General features: G+C 40.1%; 1 protein-coding gene across 2 annotated transcripts in view; it reads left to right on the top strand.

Annotated features, from left to right (window-relative positions):
• Antxr2 (ANTXR cell adhesion molecule 2) overlaps positions 1-26355 on the top strand; it is a 131117-nt gene that overhangs the window by 59542 nt on the left and 45220 nt on the right. Inside the window, exons 12-16 of one of the 2 annotated variants that reach the window (XM_052735426.1) lie at positions 4495-4590; positions 16582-16623; positions 18090-18185; positions 22692-22856; positions 23094-23174. In XM_052735426.1, coding sequence (XP_052591386.1) covers positions 4495-4590; positions 16582-16623; positions 18090-18185; positions 22692-22856; positions 23094-23174 — 480 coding nt within the window. Of the gene's footprint in view, positions 1-4494; positions 4591-16581; positions 16624-18089; positions 18186-21012; positions 22639-22691; positions 22857-23093; positions 23175-26355 lie in introns of those variants that run through there. The other variant, XM_052735427.1, reaches the window with a different exon arrangement.

Here is a 26355-nt window from a genome sequence, read left to right as displayed (position 1 = left end):
GACAGTTTTTTTTCACTGTAGTTAATTTTGTATATTGACAGAAAGCTTTGATGTTAGATTGTTGAACATGAAAACAGGATGCTTTAAAATAGATTTTCTACATGGCTATTACTTTATATGTATACACACACATGCACCTGCACAAACACACACACACACACACACACTCAAGCAAATAAAGAGAAAACAAGAAACCCTCTTTTCCTCTAAAATACCAAAATAGCAAGCTTAATATTTTCTCATATCATGGTTTTTAATGTATTTTTATCTATTAATTCAGGAGACACAAAATATTGCCTCTGCAGAAATATCTGTTTCTCACTGTAAGACAATGTTGTAAGGAAAAAGGAAGTATCCACATGGGCTTTTGATCCTTTTGAACTCTCTGGATAATTTTACTTAAAATTTCTTTCTGTTTTGTAAATAGCATTTTTTTTTTTTGCAGCAAATAGGCTTTGTGGATGTTGTAATTTTGATTTTCTGGTCTCTCAGGATGTGGTTGATTAAGGTTACAAATATTTGTGCTGGTAGTTAGTTGCTTAGTGCCTAGCTCACTGAAATGACACTTTCTCCATTCTTTTTCCCCTTCCTTACCCCCCTACCCCCACTGAAAAATCTTTCCTCCTGGCAGGCAGGAAAACAGGTCTTTGTTTCTGTCTTATAGCCAAGAACTAGCTCCATGTGCAGGGGTGCTGAGATAGAATGACTCACCTGATGCTTACAGATATGTGAGGCCATTGTATCTGAGCATGGAGAGTTCTCAGGAGAGTTAGGTTACCAGAGGCTGTTGAAGAATAAAATGTTAAAAAAAGAGTATCGGGTATGTCGGATGTGGGGAACCATTGGAGATGGAAATATTAACCCTTAAATAGGAGTCAAGATGACTCTCACTGAGGTGATGTTTGAGCCAAGGCCTGGAAGATGAGGGAGCAAGTCCTCAAGACCATGTGTTATAAGAAGGTTCTGCGCAGATGGGCCAAGATAGGACAGAGCCTGAGGCGGGACTCCTAAAGAAGAGTCAGTGGACATCGCTGGCATGGATACAGGCCAGGAATGTTGGGGTCTTGGTGTGGAAGAAACAGTGATGGATGGGGTGCAGGACTTTTGATACTGTGTGAGCTACTGTAAGGCCTTACAATTGTCTTCCTAGTTAGAGGAAGAAGTTTGAACAGGCTCCCTTTGGCCACTGTGTGAAAATGAACAACAACAACAAAACGTTGACACCAATTCTGTTAGCATTCCTATAATCTAAGAAGCACAGGAAGAAAGTAGTCCCTTTGGGGCGACAGTGGTGGGGATGGTTAAGAAGAGGTTAGGTTTCAGTACATTTCAAGCTGAGCCCCTTCATCTGTCTAAATTGTAATTTGTGGGAGTAAGAAAGAGATTTAGAATATTTAGAATAGTTCCTTTTTTTTTTATTTTGTCCTTGAGGAACCAGAAGGATGACTAGTTATCAGGTGGAATATGAGGAGTTCCCTGTTGAGTGACAGGTGTGTGTAAGTGGCAATGGTCCCTCAGTGGTAGCGTTAGGGAAGTCCCTGGCTGTACAAGTGTTAGTGTTTTACAAGGTGATTTCGGGAGTCATCAGCAACACCAATTCCACAGTTTTTGCTGGAGAACCTGAACTCAGCTCTTCAGAGTTTGCGTTTGGCTTCTTGAGTCTCTTTAGGTATCAACCATTCTCTCTGACTCTACACCCCAGCTACAGTGGCTTCTCGCTTTTATAAGGCCTTCTGGTATGCCTACAGAACTCCTCCACCCTTTGACCTTTCCTCAAAGGGTTGTCTGCCAGATTTCCCATCCTTCTGTTGGTTTTTTTCCCCTCAGTCTTCACATTTTTTGTTATTTGTCCAAGCTTCACTACCCGTGGGCTACATGAAGACGTGTCTGATATGTGGCCTCGGCATCCATTTAACAGTCCAGTATAAAGTAGTGGCTTGTCGAGTGTGGTTTAGATGAATGGAAAAATATTTTTAGATTTCTGTCGTATATATGAATTCATTTATTCAAGAAAAATGGCATGCATGTGTTGAATACTTATGAGGATTTTTCAGCTGGAGGTCTGTTTAAAGGGAGCATTTCTGAGTAAAAGTGAGAAACTTTTGGTTTGTGATCATGACACAGATCTAGGAGTGATTAGACCCAGTTTCATAATCTTCCTCATCTGGCCTCTAGGTCTGCACCATGGTGTCCATTCATAGAACTGTGGTTTCCACGCTTGGCTTCTCCTGAATATGTTTATGAACTTAGGTGAACAATGCAATCATTTCCTTTTCCTTGCTGCCCATTCTATGATCTGATGTTAGCTCTGACAACAAATGCAGAGGAAATGGGAAAGGTGCGATTCCTATACAACAAGCTGAGCTAGTGTCTGGGATAAGGACAGACAGACAGACAGAGCGAGGTCAGGTAGCTTTAAATCATTGCTTCCGCCCATCCTGTTTCCGACACGCTCGGCTGAGACAAAGGAAAGTGAGACATGTAGTCTTCCGGAACATGTGTATTCCAGCTTTAAGCTTTGGAGGCAGTCTTTGGAATTAGTTGTGATAAAAGTGTTGTCACACTAAATGTCTGTTTCTATTGAGGGTCGGCTGTATTGTCAGTCTTACTGATCGAGGCACTTAATTTTGAGGGAAAAAATTAAGAATTTAAGTGCCCATCTACTTGATATTCCAATAGTCAGCACAAGTTTGTGATTTCTTGTTCATTGCATAGAAAGAACAAAGTGACCATTCCGTTTCAGCAGATTCATGGCCTCTAGTTGCATTTCCTCTTTTGTGAAAACAGGGTGTGAATGCTAAGAAAAGGGGCAATCAGATGTTTGCAGAGCTCTTTGTGAAGTTGTATAGCACGACCACACAGAGTATTTCTGTGAGTTGCTGGGCCTAGGTGGGGGTGGGGATGATCTCCCCAAGACCCTACGGTTGAAGGTAAGGCCAAGAATGCATGTGATTCTCTTAGCGTATGCTATAGTTTTCCCATGTCCTTCCAGGACATGCTTTTCCTGTGTGTTCCCATTTGCCTGCTTTTGTATTTATTGTAACTGCGTCTGTGGGGGTGGCCAGATTTGTTCCTGAGTGTGCAACTTGTGAGGAAGGGTGATGCACTTCCCGTGTTTTCCTCATCTACATTCTGATTGTCTTCTGCTGGCTTTAAGAAGACAGCACTGAGATGTTTGTCTCAAATTCTCTATAAAATATTTCTTTCCCTTTGTTTTTCTTCTCTTAGTTCTTTCTCTTTTAAAACAAACAAAACCAGCAAAAGACAACCAACTGAAACAGTTTTCCTGGGAATCCCAGGGAAGTTGGGCTGTGGCAGAGATGCCAGTTTCCTCTAAACTCAGTGAAAAAAGTGAAGGTGTATGTTCTTTTTGACATCTGTGTCATGTGGAGTCTTATTGCTTTGGAGTTCATTTTCTTGGTATATAGTTTGTAAACTTTAAGCAAGGAGTATCAAGCTGATGGGAAATGGCCTTTGATTTCCTAGAAGACGTACATTCATGATAGAAACATGGAATTAAATTATCCAAAGCTCAAAATTAGTTCCATTGTAAAAATGCTTTGATTAAAATCTAGAGCAATTCTGCCTAAATTTGTTGTCGAATCCATTTTGTATCTATGAAATCCTAGGCAGGGTTCCTACTGGGAGGACTTAGCCTGAGGCTGAAGGATGGATCAGTGGTTGCTACAGTGGAGGTTAAGGTCACAGGCAGAGCCCAGAGCAGGTGTCTAAAGGGTGGAGGCACTTGGCAATCAGACAGTGAAGGTCTTGCCTGAGTCACATGTGAACCACGACCAGAAGTCGCTGGAATTAAGGACTCATTGGGCTGCATTCCATTGAGGCATACATAGCCACAACCATTGTGTTTTCCTTCCTCCCTCCCTCCCTCCCTCCTTCTCTCCCTTCCTTCTTTTTTTTTTTTCTTTTTTTTCTTTTTTGAGACGGGGTTTCTTTGTGTAGCCTTGGCTGTCCTGGAACTCACTCTGTAAACCAGGCTGGCCTTGAACTCACAGAGATCCACCTGCCTCTGCCTCCCAAGTGCTGAGATTAAAGGCGTGTGCCACAACCACCTGATCCCCATTGTGTTTTTCTTATTGGCCCATGTTTATATCTTCCTTACCTTCCAAGTATGTAAAGAAATTGCTACTTTATCATAATAAAATTGTTGCCTAAGCACAAAAGTCCCTAAGGGGACCGTTTGTTTAATCCTAAGAAGTTGTGGTTCTCACATCCTTTTAGGACATATTTAAATCAGTCTGTAGCATGTTGGAAGACGTCACATTTATTACTGACCATCTTAACATAACATGACGTATATTATGTGAAATAAAAAGGAATTAACAAAACTTAAGAGAACGTAACGTAATTTGGGTCTGACACTGTTTTGTCTCCTGTGCTCTTTTTCTCCTGCCTGGTGTGAGCTTCCTTAAAAGAATAAATCGCCTGTGGGATTTGACCTCCAGCTTTACTTTTTGTTTATGTTTCCCTCTGCAGTCTAACGGGATTGCAGCCATCATAGCTGTTTTGGTGTTATTGCTGCTCTTGGGCGTGGCCTTGATGTGGTGGTTTTGGCCCCTCTGCTGTAAAGTGGTAAGTGCTTTAACTCTGCTCTTATTCATGTTCTAGAGCAGGAAGGTATAAAGTAAGGCCTGGCGAATGAGCGGATGTCATGTGGTCCAGCAACAGCACAGCTTTCCTTAGCAGCTCAAATTTTATAGTCTTTTACATAGAGTAGCTTCTAGAAAAAACGTATGTCACTATCTAGCATAAAACACACCTCAGAGGCACTTCAGAACTCAGGCTTGGGGGAAGCGGTGTTGAGAGGTTGGGGATAGCTGGGATGAAAGTTATTTCCACTCAAGTTCAAGGAAAGTTTGAGTAAACAGGTGCCATGTTCTGCTGTCCTCATGAGAATCATGGGTCTGGTGTCTGTTTTCAAAGATCTGTTGGCCTTTAAAGATCTTTGGCCCAGGGTCTTCTTTTATCTTCCACCCGTGGCATGTTTTAGAGGTAAGTCCAAGGCAGAAGTGAGGCTATCAGTTAAACACTTAATTTAGAGACAGACGAGCAGCTTCAGTTTATACCGCCTTCGTGTTTGCAGGAAGCCCGTGGAAGAGTTTGGTGGTGTGGGGTTCTCTATTGCTGAGCTACCATGTTGCCACCTGCTCGACTTGTAAAAGCACCGCACATTTTACCTAATGATTATTTCATCACAGCTCTTACATGGGCTTCATTGGGTTCACCTGTGCCAGGGGAATGCAGTGGGCACGCATACCTTTCTGAAATTCAGGGCCAGAGTCCATCACTTCCAGTTTAAGGAGGCCACCCTCATTTCTTGCCATGGGATCTCTTTTATCCATCCTCAGAGCCAGTGCCACTGTGTCATATGTCCTTGATCATTTTTCTGTGCTTACATATCTCTGAGTGAATCCAAGTGGGGAAGACTGCCCAGTGTTAAAGACCTATATATCTCAGTTGGACCCATTTGGACACTACAGGATCATCTTCCATCTCAGGGTTGTTAATCATCACATCTCTAAAATCCCTTTACCATGTAAAGTACTTTATTCACAGTACCAGAGAATTAAGTCATAGACATCTTTATAGAGGTATTATTCAGCCTCCTACATGATAGTGCATAACTTATATATACATTAGCATATTTCACTTAATCCCCATTTATCTAGAGTTTATAGAAAAGATTATCCCAGGAAAATCTTTCAGGGTGTTCCCATGACTTGTTTGGAGAGTGTTACTCCATTTCACGGGGGTATTTAATGTGACACAGTAGCCTGCCTCCCTCTACCCGCTTCACCTTTGTTACCTGATTTCCACTTCCCAGGACATCAAGCCATGCTTTGTATTCCATCTACATTTCTTTTTTTTTGTTTTTTTTGTTTTGTTTTGTTTTGTTTTGTTTTTCGAGACAGGGTTTCTCTGTGTAGCTTTGCGCCTTTCCTGGAACTCACTTGGTAGTCCAGGCTGGCCTCGAACTCACAGAGATCCGCCTGGCTCTGCCTCCCGAGTGCTGGGATTAAAGGCGTGCGCCACCACCGCCCGGCTCCATCTACATTTCTTATTAGCTATACCACAGTCTGCTTTCGTGAGGTAGCCTTCCAATCCTTTATCTCAGGGTACTAGGCCCACAGCATTAACTCTGACAAGAGGAGAGATGAAACTCTTCTTGTCTCTTTGCTGAGCTCATCAAGTTCCTGCCACAGCAGTTTATGCTCAAACAGTTTCTTGGTATAATCGTGATTATCTTAGATATGGCTATTTTGGGGGTGGATGGCATTCTTGAGTCTCAAATTAAAAAGCAAAATGGTGCCCTAATGTGATTTGTGCTCCTTGCATTTTTAATTTAAATTTTACGATAGCAAATTTCCTCCCTTCATTAGTTTATAATTTCATTTACTATTGGTCACAGGGTACAAAAGTGTCAAAGCGTGTGCTTGTTCCCTTAAAGACACAAGAAAGAAAACCTGAAATGGACCCTTTTTAGAAAGTTGTTACATGTTCTGAAATGTAGGTTTAGAATATAATCTTGGATGTTATAGAGGAGATCCTATCATCAGCTGGTGGGCGCAGGTCTATGTTAACCTGAGGCTTCGCAGATAATAAGCCATGGAACTATTTGTGTAAGGCATTGAGAAGTCCCTCCAGTTATCACAGGATTTCAAAAAGAGTCCCTAGCTTCAGAAACAGCACGATTGCTCCTTAGTTCCGGTTTGTTTAACAGAGGCAGCCACCTTTATTTTATACTTAGAAGCACAAAATGAAAAGCTGCAAATCCTGAATGTGAACTCATAGTCACACCTAGGTGGAATTGTGAACTGTAGCAAATGTGCATAGTCACACTTAGGTGGAAGTGGACTGTAGCAAATGTGTTCTAAAGGAGGTTGAAAAGCTGGGATCAGGCACAGGCAAAATTCTTCATTCACTCTTTGGCAAATATGTGTTGATCATGTTGATCATGGCAGCTACTGTACTCGGAACTGGGGAATCATAGATACAGTATGATATGAAATTTTATATTTTAATATAGAAACAAAGAAATGTGGGCTAGACGTGTAAATGAAGGTCTCTAAATGCCCAATAGTAATATATGAAGAACATTTTTTTAGAGGAACCTGACTGAGTCTATGATCTCAAATGTGTTTTCAATAATAAAGAAAATGTGCAGTGAGTGGACATTTCAGATGTGTGTGTGTGTGTGTGTGTGTGTGTGTGTGTGTGTGTGTGTGTGTGTGTTTATTTGGTGGTGTGCTTTAAAAAGTGCTGGGCTGAGACCTGCGGAAGACAGTTTGGGTTTTGACAAAACCCTCAGGCAGAAGTGTCTCCTATGCCTTCTAGAAAGTTTGCATTCACCCCAGAATGGGAAGCAACTAGAGAGATTCGAAGGTCTTCGAGGACTGAATGATTTAGGTTCTTGTGATAGGGAGATCGTCTTGAATAATTTAGATGGGATCGACACAGAACCATAATCTTATGAGGGAAATCGGACCACAGAAAGGGAAAAGGCAGTGCAATGGGGACAGACTGGAGTGATGCAGACCTCAAGGCAGGGAATGCCGGTGTGAGCAGGAGCTGGGAAGGCAAGGAGTGGTCCCCACCACAGCCCGCAGAAGGAAGCAGCTACCCAACAGTCAACTGAGACTTAATTCAGACCCCGGACTTCCAGAAGTGAATGAGAACAAGTCTCTATTGTTTTAAGCCATAGGCTTTTGATGATTTTTTTGTTCCAACAATAAGAAAATGGCATTTTTAGACTCATTCTGGTATTCTCACATTGGAAATGACTGGTTAGGGTTGTGGATTTGGGGAAGGCAGGAGAGATGGCTCAGGGGTAAAGGCACTTGGCACCGAGCCTGATGAGCTGAGTTTAATATCGGCTACCCACAATGTGGAGAGACACAAGTGGTTCTTAAAAGTTCTTCTCTGGCCGGGCGGTGGTGGCGCACGCCTTTAATCCCAGCACTCGGGAGGCAGAGCCAGGCGGATCTCTGTGAGTTCGAGGCCAGCCTGGGCTACCAAGTGAGTCCCAGGAAAGGCGCAAAGCTACACAGAGAAACCCTGTCTCGAAAAACCAAAAAAAAAAAAAAAAAAAAAAAAAAAAAAAAAAAAAAAAAAGTTCTTCTCTGACCTCATTATTTGCATTATGGTACAAAATAAATAGATAAATATAATAAAACTGAACAAAATACAATAGCCCGGTTTTGGTTTGTAGTGGAGAACTGTCAACTAGCATGTGTAATACTTCTTGTACTTAGTGGGACTGACTTACTGTCTCAGAGTGAGATGAAAACAGTATTAGATTACAGCACCATTGGACAGCAGGGATCTGTGGGCAGGTTCCTCAGGCTGATCCTGCTTGCAAGAAGTGTCCAGCATGGCTTCATTCAAATATAGCTGTTGAGCTGTTGACCCTCCTGAAAACTAGAGACTGGCTAGAGAACAGCAGGCCACAGGATGTTTAGCTAGATACTGTGTCTGTGAAACTAGCTCGTACCCCGTTAGCTGTACCAGCCTCATCCCGGACTCGAGAAACAAATGAAAACCAGGAGCTTTACTTCTAAACAGTTTTATACTGATTCTAGTAAAAATACACAGTGTAAAGTAGTATATATTTTTGGTGATGTGTGAGTATAAGTATAATTAAGCAAGCTTTTAGCATGATTATTTATTTAAAATCTATCTTTTAGTCTAGCTCAGGAAGTTTATAAAAACGGGCACTGTGTTACTTATCATAAATCTGCTCGGTGATATAAACATATAAACAAATAACATATAAATGTTGCCCAGTAAATACTTCTTCCTGGGGCATCTTCCTGAACTACATCATCCCAAACATTGAGAGATGTCAAGTCTGTGTCTTCCCACAACCAGCTTTAAAAGAGAGCACTCTCTTGCTCATTATAACAAAAGTTCTGTTGACTGTGGAAGCGTATTGTGCTCAAGGGAATTTGTAGTTACCCAGGATGCCTGGTTTCTTTCACTTCACTGAAAACTTGTCACTTATAAATGCATACACGATAGAAAAATACACATGTTGTACTCCCATAGAATCAGAGTTCTTTTTTATTACTTACTTACATAATTAATTTTCCAGCCCAATCATAGTTCCCTCCTCTCCTCTCTTCTCAGTCCCTCTCCACAACCTCCTTTCCCCCACTCCACATCCACTCCCCCTCCTTTCTCTTCAGAAAAGGGCAGACCTCCCATGGATATCAGCCAGTCATGGCATATCAAGTTACAGTAAGACTAGGCACCTCCTCTTCTATTAAGGTTGGATAAGGTAACCCAGTAGGAGGGAAGGATCCCAAAAGCAGGTAACAAAGTCAGAGATGACCCCTGCTCCCACTGTTCGGAGCCCCAAGAGAAGACCAAGCTATACAACTGTAATATATGTGCATAGGACCTAGGTTAGTCCCCTGCAGGCTCCCTGGTTGTTGGTTCAGTCTCTGTGAGCCCCTATGAGCCCAGGTTAGTTGATTCTGTGGGTTTTCTTGTGGCGTCTTTGACAATCCTTCCTCCCTCTCTTCCACAGGATTCTCTAAGCTCTGCCTAGTGTTTGGCTGTGGGTCTCAGAAACAGAATTCTTAACTGTAATAAAATCTGAAATATAATCAGTTTAGCTCATGTGGAATTGTCACTGCATGTAACCCACAGGGGACTTTCTAGCAGAAGGATTAAGAATTTGTATGAAAAAACAAAAAATAAAAAAACTTTGTCTCTACTTGTAACTGATGCCTATCAATTGCCTTCATTCCTTGTTTGTGGTCCCTAAAGTATTGTGAGTACTGAAGACTTTGTCACCAGTAAAAAAACATAGTTTCTATAACACATTTATAGTTCAGGTATTTTTGAAACATATTTTACATGCCTCACTACTTCAAGGTCATGATAAGTAACATGTCTGTCACTTGGTCTCATTTTTTAATGACTTAATAAAGAAATATGCCCATTTCTGCAACGGACTTTTAATAGATTTATAAATGTAATATCTTTATAACTATAATTTAATGTCAATATTATTCATGTACTTAAAATACCATGTATTTAAATTTTGTTTAGTTAATATGAGAAAGGTTCTGTAGGTTCACCAGGCTGCTAAAGTAAGACATAAGATACAAAAGTCATGTCAAAAGTGTCTGTCGTAGACTGTCCGGGCCACTCAAGACGCTTTTATTGGGACTGTTTATAATTTTCTGTCCTGCCATTCATTGCAAGGAGCATTTTTAAGGATGGAGGAGGGAGGTGATTGTGACTGAAAATGCTGCGGATTGTGTCCTCTGTGTGCCTGACTTTCCCACTGAATCAGAAACAGGAGCAAAGGTGACCTGGGGGGGCCGGAGGGGGGGCTTTATCCAACAATACTTTTAATAAGAGAGCTCTTATAAGAAGCTGAATAGACAGACCCCACCATTAGTCAGCTGTAGGTTGTGTGGTGTTTGTGAACTGCTCCGCCAGGGGAAAGTTCTTCTGATGAGAGGTCATCCCTGCCTCCTGTTTAAGGCTGAGGCTGCCCGTCGAGAATCCCCACATCCTCCAGCGCAACTGCTTTTCTTTAGCAAGGACATCACTGCTGTTTTCCCTTTTACATTTGATGAAAAGAATGAAGACACAAGGGATTAAAGAAAAGCTTCTTATGTACTGAGTTACCAATAAGCTATCAGAAAATATAGATGTTTTCATTACTGTTTAGCTTAGAGGACATGCTGTGTTGATGGCAGATTTGTTTGACTGAACAGGACAGCAGAAATGACAGCAACATAGTCACATCCTTTGGGAGAGCCAGATACTCCACAGAATTACAGATGTAAGGCTCACGAGGTAGCAAACGGAGGCTTTCTGGATTGCTGTCAATGAGTGTAGTACACAGCTGTAGATATCGCTGATTATGCTGGGAACGATGAATGCTCATGTTACGCTCGTGTCCTTAACCAAACTTATCCACTCTTAAGGAAGCACGGTGAAGTTCATTGTGTCTTTAGTGCATTCAGGACATTACAGAAAGATGTTGTGAATCTTAAATCAGAAAGCAACTTAAAAGTTGCCTTTTTTAAAAAACCTAATTTGCTTATAAAGTAAACTTCATGGTGATGTTTCCAACCAGAGCTCTATAGAATAATTTTCTTAGCCAGCAACAGCTGTGCTGCTCCTTTTACATAGTAATAATGCTTTTATATTGCACTTGATTTTTATTGTTGAGGAGGGCTCCTGGTACCTTTATTGAATTTCTTTCAGAGAGGCCCGATTTTGGGGGGGAATGCACAATAAAACAGAAGTAATTTAAATTTTAATATGCCTTCCTTGCACCATTAATTAAAATGATTTATGTCTGGTTGCCTCATTGAAATATAGTGTGATAGATGCTTGGATGTATTGCTTCCATGGTGATATTTTTCAACAACATCATTTAGGAAAAAAGGTTCCAGATTCTTCCTGGTCTGTGACAGTAGCACCGTTAACTCCTGTCAGGATGCATCTTTTTACTGTTCTTCCCATGCCCCATTTGACCTTGTATTTACTGTGTAGATTTCTGGCTTCTTGTTTATTTGTTCAAGGTAAGATGCCCTGAGCACTGGTGACTTTGCTGAGAAGGGAAGGAAAAGAAGGACAAGATAACTGGACTATATTTTCTGTGTCCAACTGTGGGATTCAGAAAAGGACTTTCCAAGTACCAACCTAAGGGAACTTAGGGCTTATGCACTCCGGAAGAAAGACACTGTCCTTGACCCATGGTTTTGTCAAGGAGAAAATGAAAGGGAGGCCCACCTATACCACATTTTTTTTTTTAAAACTTCCTGTAAACAGAGTGTTTCTCCCATTGTCTGTGGGCTTGTAGCATGTAGATGGCTTTCTTTTAATTACTGGCAAAAATTACTTCTGAAATACTACTTATCTACAGTCATTATACTGTATCTGTGTGTGTGTGTGTGTGTGTGTGTGTGTGTGTGTGTGTGTGTGTAAAATCCAAAGCAGTTCAATGCTGACAGTTCTTTCACTTTTTTTTTTCTGAGTATCAGAACATATGATTGCATCAAGCTGGCTGCAGGCTCCAGTGCTGACATTTTCTAGCGCAAAGAATGCCCACATCACTCGAACATTTGAAAAGTGTTAATGAGCAGATCAAAAGGACTGTTGCCTGAAGCAGCTAACTTTCTTTCTTTCTTTTTTTTTAAATTTTTAAGAAATCGGCTCTCCTCCAAACTGAAATCTTCATTCTAGCAGCTAAGTAGATGAGATGTAATTCCCCCCACCCACCCCGATGATGATAATAACAAACGGAAAAAAAAATTGGAGAAGACTCAAACTCTCCATATGGTTCGTAAAGTGGTGAAAGTGTTTTCCAGAATTTTCAATACAGAGCTGAAGGATGCTAAGTGGAAAAAATCCTGGCAACTAGGCAATATTATGCCTTTTAAAACCTGTAAATTCTCATGAAATATGGTGCACACGAATGCACCCTTCTCTGGAGTGAATGTGCTCTTGCACTATTTAATACGAGAATGAGATCCTCATGACTGTTAGTTTTAATGCGCTTGGACAACACTGAGTTGCCTTCTCCCCCCAAACAAATTTTACTGGTGTGCAGGCTTGCCGCTTCCACAGACTCCTGTCATTAGGGACGTTATTTTCTTGCCCTTTTGTTACTTACGAGGCCACGTCGTAATGTGTATAGGAATAGTTTCAAATGTAAGAAGAAAACTAGTTTATTTCCTGTCCTGAAACTTCTTAATGAGTGATTGGGGGGGGGGGCATCACAGTGAATGTTCAATGCTTCTCTGAAATGGTATAAAGCCCATCTCAAGCCTACACTTTGTGTAACTCTGATTTTCTATCATCTGTGATTCCATTCACCCATCCATCCCAGTAACAATTGCTTGGCAAACACCTAATCTTTCACAGACTTTCCCTTGGCAGCTGCCTTTCATTTGAAACTATCTAATGTAATGGAATTAAACTCAGAGTTTGGAAGTGGGTTGTTCTAAGTGGTGGATTTGAATTTCAGTTCTGTCTTTGCTCTTTGTATTGACTTTGTATTGGAGAGGTGTTGTAACTAGGGGTTGTTGGAGTTCCTTTTGCTGTGCTTAAAATAGACATCAGCATAGTTATCTTACAGGGTTATGAAAATAAAGAGTGTCTGCCATATGACAGCACAAGTGAAAGATGGTTACTGTTAGCAAGAAGAACACAGTCCAACCCCAGTTCTGGGTCCTGTCCTGGGGTCCCTGTCATTTGTTGTGATGGAGGTTGTGTCTCTCGATTCGGTAGATTGGCATTCAATTGAGATAGGACATAAAAGGTTTATTTTCATTGTTAACCATGCATACCTCCAGACTTCAAAATCTCCTTAAATTTATAATACATCATGTGCATAGTTTCATATTAATTGAAAAAATTACCTCTAAAAGATTCTTTTCTGGAATGATAGGAATGCAAGGCATAGGTGCACACACACACACACACACACACACACACACACACACACACACACATATATATCCACACGTAATTGTGGAAAGTTGTAGAAACAAAAGACCTGTTAGAAGTATTGTGATGTATGTACTTTTATTATCTTATTAGGCTTTTCATGTTGGAGAAAACCCGAAATTAATCCAATTTATTTCCCAGATGTAGAAAATGGTGATGATCTTATGTCTTTCCAATTACTGTTATATTCACTAGTTCTCTGAATTCATTGGTTGATAGAGAAAACTGATGACTATTTTCACTGAAATAAGCAATGTTTTGCTATCATGGAACTCTTAGTGTATCATTTTCACATTTTAATCAACATTTTGCTTACTAACTTGGAGCTTGATCATGACCTAAAATGTTAATGGTCCATATATTTGAAGGAAGTAGGGGGATTACCAATCTTGTTGGAGTTAGATACATGTAGAGAGAAAGTTGGGGCAGAGTTGTGTGAAAACTAAGGCATCAGACAGTGACAACAGAACAGCTGGCTCATATAGATGTACCCCAGAGGCTTGATATCGCCACATTACAGATTATGCTAAGTAAAGGCTTTCCAGCAAAATGGAAATACACAACGGTGCTCCTTGTCCTGCGTGAGTCTGACAGAAGTGACTACATAAAGATTTTAAATACATATTTATTTATTTTATGTGTGTGTGTGTGTGTGTGTGTGTGTGTGTACCAGAGTGTATGTATGTGTGTCACATGCATACAGGAGTCCACAGGGGTCAAAGGAGGAAATTGGTTCCCCTGGAACCGGAGTTATGGGTGGTTGTGAACTACTATGTGAGTTCTGACAAGTGAAGCTGGAGTTTCTCCAAGAGCAGTAAATGCTCTTAACTCCTGAGCCAATTTCTGCTGCCTTCTAGAAGAAACTTAGGCAGTCTTCATTTTCCTCTATTAGCACTCATGTAGATGGTCAGTATGAAATAAAAAGGAAGGGTTATTGAAGAGAATATGTAGTAATACCCAGGATGATATGATACAGGAGACTGCTAGAGAATCTATTTATATTATTTTTTATTTATCTGTGCAAGATGTGCATGTTATAAGAGTAAATTTGAAATTTTTGCTATGAAATAAAAGTGATCTCAGATATGTTCAGGCTCATTACAATATAAGGGTGTATTTTGGACTTTCTTTAGTGAGAGATCTCCAGAGAACACTTGGAAGGCGTAAGAGAGACAGAAATCCCAAAGTCCTTACAATAAAATTAAATGATTTCTTGATTTGAACTGTATGCATCGGAACTTTGAGTCAATTTTGACTGGACAAATGATTGACTAAGCTTCTATTAGAAGACTATTGACCCGATTACACAAGTTAAAACAAAGCCTTGCTAGAGATACTGAAAGGGGATAGTTGTTTAATTTTTACCACAAGGATTGCATATAACCACTGGAAAAAATGTAATGATAAGACTATCAACAGCATGGATATTAGTATTAATATTTTCCTTTTTTTGCTTTTTATTGAGCATTTCCTATATGCATATAATATATTCTGATCAAATCTACCACTCCTAATCCCTCCCCTCCATTTTCTCCTCCATCAATCTCACCACTTTCCCCTATCAATCCCATTTTCTCTTTTTTGAAACCCATCAATTAAAATGCCAAGAAGAGGCAAGGAAGCACAAGGTCCAACAGCTTTGTCCAAAATGCTATTGAGTTTAATTGCTGAACCATATCTAAAAATGTTATTTTGGGTTAAGGAAACTGTAGTTAGGATATTGAAAATGAATATGTACTACAGCAAGTGAACAAAATAACCCATTTTATAAAAAATGAGTTTTATCTTTAGCTCCCAAATATAACCTCAATACAAATGAAGTAATCATTGTAGTCTCCAAAACCAGGAATTTATCTTCATTAGGAAGAAAAAGTGTGTGTGTGTGTGTGTGTGTGTGTGTGTGTGTGTGTGTGTGTGTAAGCTGAGGTTTTCCAGACTCCAGGACCGGGGCTGAAGAGTGGAAACTGTTAGAAAGAGAAGCTTTGGCTTTATTTTGGGGAAAAAAACTTAAGTGATGAGTCCCTTGCCAGTCAAATGATGATTTATGAAATAGTGAATTTCTCTATTGCAGTAGTCCAGACATAACTGGAACCACTACTAGGTGGGGAATTTTTAGAATATTGAAGTTTTGGTTGTGTGTAACTTGCATGAGTTGAAAAACGTGCTTGACATCTTTAAAGTCCATAGATTCCTAAGTCTTTGACTTTGGGTTGTGACAGTGAAAATGAAATAAAAAAAATTCCTTCTTATCCCTTTATCTTTTCTCTTTCTGTAGTTCCTCCCCCCTGTTTCCCTTCTTCCTCTCTACCTTTTCCTCCTCCGTTTCTTTTCTCTTCCCACCCTTTTCACTTTTCTCTCCTCCGGACGTCCCCCCTTCCCTCCTGCCTTACATCCTTGAAAGTGTATTTTGTACCAATCCCACTCTGCTAAACAGTGGAAGCACAGAGTGCAGGAAATGTGCATGTGAAATGTGTATTGACATTTACAAGGGGATTTTTTTTTTTAACTGGATAAAAAAAAAGAACCCTATAAATGCTGGGGAAGAAGAGAGAGGCATCTGAAAATATCACAGAAATGATAGTCTGCTTTGGGAAGACAGGAATTCATGGCATGGGAGGGGGAGAGGGTAGAGAATGATGTTAAAGACTCAGTTGGACCTGGAAAGGATTTGGAGAAGTTATTTAGAAAAAGGAGACATTATAGGTTATGCCAGCATTTGTAGTCTACATCTGGAAAGAGTGAACTACTAGAAAGAAAACATTGGGAAGAAAGGTTGTGTTGGTGTTGATCTTATGGAGTGAAATGCTGATAGCAGTACTTACACTGGATATATAGGTCAGTAAAGATATAAAGTATCCCTTTCTTAATAAAGGGGATATATAGTTCATAACCTTAAGTCAGCCTCATTTGAGTACAGTTTTTTTTTAAATCTTAATCCACCTCTGGAATTAAGACAGTAGCCATTGGGTCATATATATATATATATATATATATATATATATATATATATATATATATATATATTCTTACTTTTTCTTATGTTATGGAACTTTTTACATTTTATTATGTTTTGTTTTGGGACAGGTTATCAAGGATCCTCCCCCACCACCTCCTGCACCAAAGGAGGTGAGTGCCTAATAAAGTGATATGGAGTTGTGTAGATGTAAACAACCTTCTTATTAAATAAGAAACACAGAACCAATGCAAAGAAGAAAGCCAAGAGGTCAGAGCTAAGAGCTAAAACCTTACCCTTCCTCCTGCAGTGGTTCTATCTCTCCGAACCAGAGCTACCCCTGTGTTAAAGTCTTTATATAAGAGTTCCTGTCCTGCCTTCTCATTGGTTGTAAACCCAACCACATGACCGCCTCCTCACGGCCTGTCTGTATAGGCCTCCAGGTTTTCCATGATTGGTATTGAGATTAAAGGCATGTGTATCCAATAATGGCTGTATCCTTGAACACACAGAGACTTACCAAGCTCTGCCTACCAAGTGCTGGGATTGCAAGAGTACGCCACCACTGCCCTGCTTTCCTATGGCTTGCTAATAGCTCTGACCCCCGGGCAACTTTATTTATTAACATACAAATAACATTTTAATACAAATAGAATATCACCATAGAGTTGTTTTATTTTTATATGTAAATATCATTCCAAAATTAGACCAATTCTATTTATGTGATAACTAAGTATCTACTTTTTTTTTTTTTTTTTTTTTTTTTTTTTTGGTTTTTCGAGACAGGGTTTCTCTGTGTAGCTTTGCACCTTTCCTGGAACTCACTTGGTAGCCCAGACTGGCCTCGAACTCACAGAGATCTGCCTGCCTCTGCCTCCCGAGTGCTGGGATTAAAGGCGTGCGCCACCACCGCCCGGCAGTATCTACTTTTTAATTTGTGAAAACCAACTGCTATTTTTTAATCTTATGATTTCTTTCATGGAGTAGAGGAATGAGCCCTTCATTGGTAGACTAGCTACAGGATCAAAGTACATAGAAATTTAATATATTTTATAATAATATATTAATAGTCCTGATGACACATATCTAAAATTGTTGAAATATCCAAGCTGGCAGGTCAAAGATGCCCTTACTTTCTTCAAAGTGACAATTTGCTATTATATTCCTTTGTTAGCTAACATCATTCTAGCAATATAAAGTAAGGAATTGCTGGTATTGTGCATTTTTAGACTTCTTTAAATTTTGTCTTTTCACTATAAATTTCACACTTCAAAGTTACATATATATTGACACATGAAATAATTGTTGAAGTGTTGCCCTAAGTTGAATCATCTTTTCAAATTTGAACTGGTGGATATACTTGGTTTAAATACACAATACTAACAGTTAAAAAAAGCAACTTCTCTTAGCCTAGGGGTGATGTAGTGAGAATTTTCTGAAGGGAAGGTGTCTCAATCTCTTGTAGAACTGCACTTGAAATTGATGCATGTGATTATAAATGCACCCATATATCCCAGGTATAATTTTTACATTTTCCCATAACAATGGAATTATTTAAAACATTAAATGTGATGCAGCTCTGACCAAACGACATCTTAAGAAATTAATCAAATCAACTTTTAAAACTATATCTCCATAGGAAGAGGAAGAAGAACCTTTGCCCAACAAGAAATGGCCAACTGTGGATGCTTCCTATTATGGTGGTCGAGGAGTTGGAGGAATTAAAAGAATGGAGGTTGGTCTCATAACGAAATAGAGAGTGTTAATCTAAAATATGTATTTGTAGGGTTATTGAGCCACAGACACTGCTTTTTATAACCTCTTTAGTTAGCACTGGGCCTTCTCTGGGCACATTCCTTTTCTGTGGAATCATCCTGGCCATATCAGAACTAGGCAAGAACCAAGGCTTCATCGGTCAAAGGACTGCATTGATAAGATTTCTGAATCCCAAGCATAAAAATAGTTACGGGTTTCTCTACTGTCTTGGGAAAAATTACCCCATGGAACACCAACTTCAAGAATGCCAGTCACTCATAGTTTCAACAATGTTCTTCTTTGAAAAGACCCAACAGTTAGTTACTATTTGACAGACAAATTTTTAAAATATTCAACAGCATGGATATGGATTTATCACAAATATAGAAGAGGCACATTTAAAACTTTCAACAGCTTTTACTTGCTACTCACCAACTATCCTAATTAATACTACATATCATTTGTTATGTTGAACTAATTGTTGTTAGTGAAGTAGTCCAAAGATTGAGATTCTTTCTTTAAAAAAAAGCATCATGAACCCATGAGTAGATCCTGGGTAAAAACGAATATGATTCTATGTATTAGTCAGGTTTTTGTTACCAATACTTTAGATAAATCAATTTACAAAAAAGGAATTTTATTTTGGCTCAGGTTAACTTGTGGTTTGTAAGTCTTCTTGGTTTGGGGTCTAGGTCTGGGCAGAACATTGTGGCAGGGAGCATTTGGTAGAGCTTGCTGCTTACCATGGGCAGGTAGGAGCAAAACAAGACAAAGAACATCTTGCTATCACCCCCAGATGCACAACCTGTAAAAACTCTTAGCCCTCCTCCTGGGTCCCGCCTCTTACAGGTGCTGCCACCTTCCAAAAGAGCCACACCAATGACCAAGACCCAGGTCCCTACAGGGCTTTCCATATCCAAACTGCAGTATTTTCTCTATGCTCAAGAAAGCACAGACACATTCCCAGTAGCCTGTAATTCCAACTTCAAGAGTCCTCGAATTCCAGCATGCGACATTGTACCACCTGTCCTTCCTTTTTAGTAGACGAAAATTTTATTCTTGAAAAAGAAAGAGTCAACCTCCATTGAGTCTGTGTCCATTAATCTTGAAAAATTTTGGCCACATAAATGGAATACTCTATTGATATGATGGTAAATAGGATGATAATGAATTTTTAAAACGACAAAGAAAGTACAGATATTTACAAAGAAGAAATTCAGTATATACAGGTACACAATAAAACTGAATTGAGAATTAAGTATCATTAAAATTTCTCAACGGTGAATTTAGAATTGGAGTGGGGAAACCATCCATAATGCTTTTATAAGCACACCTCTTCAAACCTGCAAAGTACGTAAGCTGGGAAGAGTAAACGGATTATAGAAGTTCTGAGGTCGTCAGAATTGGAGAAGAAACCTTCAGAGCTGAGGTTAGATTAAGTCACAATGGATACTTGTTGTTCTGGGTTTTACAAATCTCACTCTTTTAATTTAAATATTGATTTAAACTCTCCTCTAATGGAGTTTTCGGAAAGCTGGAGCAGAGCTTTTAATAACAGCTGTTATCACAACAGATCTACTACAATTCCTAATCACTTCACACGGGGGTTTCTGCCAATTTCTCATGAAACAGACTTTTAAAAATTCTGAAATTGCTCCTTTATCATATAGACTCTAAGTTATCCAAATATGCTTTGAGAATTAGGAAACTCGTTGTTGATAATGAAAGCCAAGTGGAACTGGAAGAATCCAACTCTGAAGTTTGTACTTACCTACTTTTTCCCCATAATAAAATAAAGCTGTAGGCAAACTCTCCTAAGAATTTCTTTAGCAATCTATTTCTGTTCTTCTTCCTTCCATCCTTTCAGGGCATCACATTGTGATCAACTTAAAAATTTAAAATTTACACACACACACACACACACACACACACACACACACACACACACACACGTTTAATTCCTTTGTAGGGTTGCAGGATACTTCTACAAGGTATCTTTTAGTCTTAATCCTTGAGATTAAGTGAAACTTGTATTTGGTGAAGGTTGGTGATAACCCAGAAGCTTTTTCATGAAAAAGACAGCAAACTTATTAATCTCCTTAGGCCTCTATGACTGAGGGTCATGCATATCATCATCAAAGCCTGGGAATGCCATGCTGGATCAGAACTGCAGTTCAACCCACTTTCACTTTTTTAAAATCTGAGAATGGGTCCAGTGATATTGTGTCTAATTATTTTTTATTTTTTATTTTTTTTTTTTTTTTTTGGTTTTTCGAGACAGGGTTTCTCTGTGTAGCTTTGCGCCTTTCCTGGAACTCACTTGGTAGTCCAGGCTGGCCTTGAACTCACAGAGATCCGCCTGGCTCTGCCTCCCGAGTGCTGGGATTAAAGGCGTGCGCCACCACCGCCCGGCTTGTGTCTAATTATCTTAACCTCTTCAGTTTCAACTGTGAAAGCCAGGCTAATGAGCTGTTTGTGTTCAAATCTACCCCTTCTGCATGAATCAAATTATATCTACTTACGGATTCACTCTGAACTATTTCTATGAGTTGTTGAATCCATGTGTTTATTAAACCACCTGTCTCTTTTGTTTAGTTTTGTTCCCCAAAATTGAGATGTTTCAGCTGCAAGAAATGTGTACTAGTTTTAAATTCATTAGTTATATCTAAAGATCTTATTCTAAGTATTAGCTTATCTAGGTGAAGACTGTGATCTGAAAAAAGGATGGTAATTTTCCTTCCTTCCTTCCTCCCTCCCTCCCTCCCTCCCTTCCTCTTTCCTTCCTTTCTTCCTTTGTTTTTTTTCAGAAAGAAAGCCCAACTATCTAGGTTAAATGTGTTTCAAACAATTTTTTTTTTTACTGGACAATCAGCATTTTATTAAACCAATTCAAGTGACAAATCTTTACAGTGTACATGTTTCAAACAAATTTAACAACCCCACAAAGAACATTCTAGCCATTGATCACATTGAAAGATACAGATAGACTTTGATGATTCAGCAGGATCCACTTGAAATTAAAAATTATCCTAAAATTGTAGTAAAAAGGGGTGTGTGTGTATGTGTTTAAAACTATCCAAGTGGCTTTATAAAAAAAAGCTAGCATAGTTTTTTTTTTCCTATGAAAAGTAACCATCCATCTTCCTGCTTTAACAATTCAGTCAGTGACTTTAAACTTTTTCTTCCACTGAGATTACTTAATGGTGTATTGTAGCATATCTTGGACTGGTCTTTGCTTCTCTACATGCACATTGTTTGTTGGGCGCTGTCCTCTTAGGTAATGTCCTGGGATTCTCCTACTGATCCTGTTTGGGTAAAGTCCTTCTCCAGAGACCATTTCCTATTCATATATTATTGGGTTATGACTTGGCTCTTAATTTCTGTTTACTGAAAAGTAAAGAAAACAATAACCCCAGTCCTCTTGGTTTGGGTCAATATCAAGAGTTGCCAGAGAATGAAATGATCTAAAATCTGTGGGATTCCCTAATGGTCTATGTTTTTTCCCCTCAAAACAGAACCTTTTCCAATTCCTGTCTCTCAAGTAAGAATTTATTTATCAAATGACTATATTCAGATGAGCAAAAGAACTAAAGACAGAAAGCTTTTTTGGCAAGAAGAATGCTGTAAATGGAAATTCATACTTTCTGAACCAATCAAATATGAAAAACTTTAAAAAGATTAATTCCTTTTATGTAAGATAAATTTATGTAATTCAAAATCATGTAAAACTTATTCACTCATTTCTTACTGCTTATGTCCAAATCCCTGCCCTGTCTGTACACACCTGTGGTGGCTTTGGGCACATTTTTTTTAACCTGTGCCATAGGTCTGTCATCTGGAAGAGACACACATAGTATCTATTCCCTTGCATTTTTGTATGGATTGAATGCACATGAACACATTGAATAAATGCTACCATTACCATCCCAAATACCTTAAGGTAGAATTGAACTATGTAGTCATACATTATCTATGTATACCACAAATTATCTCCTTATTTGAACTGATGGAGAAACCATTACACCAGATTTAAGTGATATCATATTTTTACAAGAGTTATTTTGCATTTGGGTCATGATAATAATATAATAATGAATGATGAGAAAACAGAGACAGGAAGATCCCTGAACTTCCTGTCCAGCCAGCTTATTCTAATGGGCTAGCTCCAGGTCCCAGTGAGAGACTTTGTCTCAAAACACATGGTGGAGGGCACCTGAGGAATGACCTCTGAAGTTTACCTCTGGCCTCCACACACGTATGAAGTCAAACACACATGAACATGCACATATATACCCACACATACACACACAGGCAAATAATAATGAGTGGCAAGGGACCCATTAAAACTCAGAAGAGAAGGAACCGGGAGTAACTATACCAATTCATCTTCCTACACTGGGCTGGTGACTGGAAGGCCCGTGGGCCAAGTAAGAGCTTGCTCCTCTGGGACCCTTTGTCTGACATCAGTGTCTCCTTCGTTTTAAAGGTCCGCTGGGGAGATAAAGGATCTACGGAGGAAGGGGCAAGACTAGAGAAAGCCAAAAATGCTGTGGTGATGATCCCCGAAGAAGAGATACCCATGCCATCAAGACCACCTCGACCCAAACCCACATACCAGGCCCCTCAGACAAAGTGGTACACGCCGATCAAGGTACTTGCCTGCATTTCGTGTGATACAGCTTAAAGCTAACAGGAACGCAGTAGCTTTTACTGTCTCTCCTGTCCCAGGAGGAAGACTAAGGCACATCAGATAGCAGATACTCATTTTGTGCTCTAGCAACTACTTATTTTCTTAGCATAAAAGCCTTCAAGTTTTTGTATTTACTAACTTACTTAATTGATCAATGAAATGAAGCTACCCAAGTTCACAAATCCAATCTCTCTCCAGGGTCGTCTGGATGCACTCTGGGCTTTGATCTTGAAGCAATATGACCGGGTGTCCTTGATGAGACCCCAGGAAGGAGACGAGGTTTGTGTATGGGGATCTCTTGAGAAAGGTGTGGGAGGGGGCAGTATAATGAAAGTAGGGAAATATTAACGAAAATAATTTAAAACTTCCTGTTAGCATGCAGGGTGGAATTGATACTGACCAGTGTGTGCTCTTGTTACATGGGGTATTTGTTAAATTTTATTTTTACAGTTCATTTTCAAGCCAATTCCACAGCAGTGCCTTCCCAGATAATTAATTAAAATCATAAGCATGCTCATTGCTTTAGCATTTGACTCTGAAAACAAGTGTTCTGAGTTATTTTCTTTTGGAAGAAACAGACTGGGAATTCGCATCTGAAGTCTTTCTTCCAGCATTTAGTAGCCATGAGATCTAGGGAAAATACCTCAGACCCACCGTCTTTCGCTATAAACATGTTATCTGCCGTCAGTAGTTGTCACAGTCTGGTCTCTGAAATAATGTCAAGGTGTCCTTAATTCTCGAAGCACCAAAGAAGTCTGTGGTAGTGGTATTTAGATCCACGTACTTACAGATGTGTTGTATGTATGTCTTTTCTCACCAAAGGAGTCCGTTTAAAGCTCTTGTTTTAAAAATATGTTTAGAGTTATTCTGTTTGAAATATTTTTCCTAATGATTTACCCCATTTTCCTAGTGTAGCACTTTTAGAGAAATTGTTCAAAGGCTCCTCATAGGCAACAGTGGTAGGTTTGATTGCGAGACCCGGTGCCGTTCCTGACGCCAGACTGCTTCCATGGTGTGAGTGCAATCCTGCCTCTCCTACAAAGGAGTGAACACCATGCCCATCTCCTCAGAGGACGGTGGCTTCACTTAGGTCTGACATGCTACTCTTTAACACTATGAAGTAGTCCATCAAATTAGTATTTGTGTTATGAGGCCAAGATAAGATGTATTTAGTATTAGGTGGTTTTAGCTCGGTGTTTAAGAGTTTAAAAGAATTTTAAATTTAAAATTCAACTTTGGAACATTTCAGACACCTCTGAGTTCAGCCAGTGAGGATATGCATCTTGAGAAATATTGCTGAACTCTCTAGCATGATGCCAGTGCCCTTGGATAGGACCACTGGGAGAGAGAGCTATGTGCTCTATGATGCAGACTCCTCTATTGCCAGTTTATTGGCAGATTCTCAATAGAAATCTCTTTTATGTGGAAATTCACATCTCAGTTTAAGTTCAGATGTGGGTTTGAGTTCTGTTTCTGGAGCTACATGTAACTCTTCTTCCTCGTGAACTCTCTCAACTTTCACTTCATTTTGCTTACAATTATTTTCATGCCTCTTCTCAGCATGCTCTTCACCAGGTTAGATATTGGTTTGTATGTTTAATAATTTCCATCTTATTAAGTTATTAAGTGTTGGATATTAAGTGAATGGTGAGATATTGGGGGTGGGATTCCAGTTCTCTTCTTAAAACTTTATATGCTCTTTTAACTATTATGAAAAACTTTGGATGTTTGCAAAATTTACTCCCCTAAAACTCACCAGTATTCAGTTAAACAGAGTTCAACATTAAGTTCTAAACCATGAATACATACTTCATGTAAATATGAACTGTATATATGTATGTGAGGCCTTCATTTTCATCTGATTACCAGTTTGCTCTAAAAATTTACTTTCCATTAAATATTAGAAAGTCTATTAAATAGTGTATTGTCAGCATAGAGAAGCATGTTAAATTCTTATTGAAGTAGTTTAACTCTGATATCAAATAACTCATTGGGACAAGTGTTATCTGATATTAAGGTCAATTCCTTAAAGGAAAAATTTAAAATGTATCACCATGTAAATAATCTCCCCCCCACCCCCGTGGTGGCCATCAACCTCTTTTGTGTGCAAGCATATGCGCAAATACAACATTTACTTCTGTTTGTGCTTTTTGTGAAGTATTTATGTTGGTACAGGAGGGTGAGTGTGTGATTGTAAAACAGTTTATTCATTTTAGGCATTAGGAAGGCTCTGGAACTCCCACATTTAGATGGGGGATGTTCGTTTACATTGCCAGGGCATAAATAATACTTTACCTTCTGGATACAGAGAGTCGCATCCTCTGAGGGTGGGGGAGGAGGCTGACTTTAAGCTGCGTGACAGCTAGTAAAGCACAATTGTTCTCAGGGCCTGACTAATGGCTCCAAGGAACACAACCCCTGCCTACCCAGCAGCTTGTTTTGTGCTTTGGAAAACAGCCTTGTCATTTATGTAGGAACAGTTTCCCGCAGATTCCGCCTCCCGAGAGAGCTCAGTTGAATAAACAAACCCGCGACCACAGAACTGAAGCTGCCTTGAGTCCCGCAGGTGGGCCAGCGTGTCCTTCCCGGTGCATTTGGAGCCGAAGCTGTGCTGGGGCGCAGAGGCCGCGGGGCTCCCGGGCTGAGCTCTGCGCGCCCCGAAGTCCTTGATGCGGAGGCTGAAGTTGGTGCGAGCCTTATCAAAGCGGCCGCGGGGGCGGGCGGGCTCCCAGCGCTCGGCTGCGGGCGAGCTCGGGCTTTGATGCAGGCGGCAGGTCCTGGGAGTCGCGGGTTTGGCGGCCAGGTGCGCGCTAGCAGGTTGTCCCGACATCTGCTGGTGGCGGCGGCGGCCGATTGTCAGCCGAGGTAGTTGAGAGCGGCAGGACCGTTTTGGTCTCTCTCGCGCTGCCTGGAGGCCTGAAACTCCAAAGGTAGGAGCCGGGTGGACACAGCTGCGCTCCCAAACTTGCCGGAGGCACAAATAGGAGATCTAATGCAGTTTGACTCCACGGCGGTGGGGGGACAGGACAGAGAGCCACTTCAGAGACAAACTTAGGGCTGCAACATCTGCCGCCAAGTTTCCAGGGAGTGACAGGGGACAGCAGGTACAGATCGAAGAAGTCTCTGCACAAACAACCTCCATTACGCCCTGGACTCTTTTGAAGGGTCTCCATCAAACAGCCCCGAGTCCGCAGCAGGAGTTTGTTTGGTTTTCAAAGCAGTGTTTTGTGTGTGTGTGTGTGTGTGTGTGTGTGTGTGTGTGTGTGTGTGTGTGTGTGTGTGTGTGTGTGTTTTCCCCCTCAATAACAAGGTAATTTATAAATGATGCATTACCATGCGTCCTCCTTTTTTTTTCCCTATGAAAAGAGAATCAGAAAGGCAAAGAAAGAAGAAAGCAGTGGACTAGTTTGGAGTTGTTCCACAAACCAATTAAATCCCCGAGGACCTTGACAGTGTTCGA

The sequence above is a fragment of the Peromyscus californicus genome, unplaced genomic scaffold (genome assembly GCF_007827085.1).
Source record: "Peromyscus californicus insignis strain IS unplaced genomic scaffold, ASM782708v3 Scaffold_13__1_contigs__length_99412109, whole genome shotgun sequence".
NCBI lineage: Eukaryota > Metazoa > Chordata > Mammalia > Rodentia > Cricetidae > Peromyscus > Peromyscus californicus.
The sequence above is the reverse complement of the archived record's forward strand: the minus strand, read 5'-3'. Positions and strand labels throughout refer to the sequence as shown.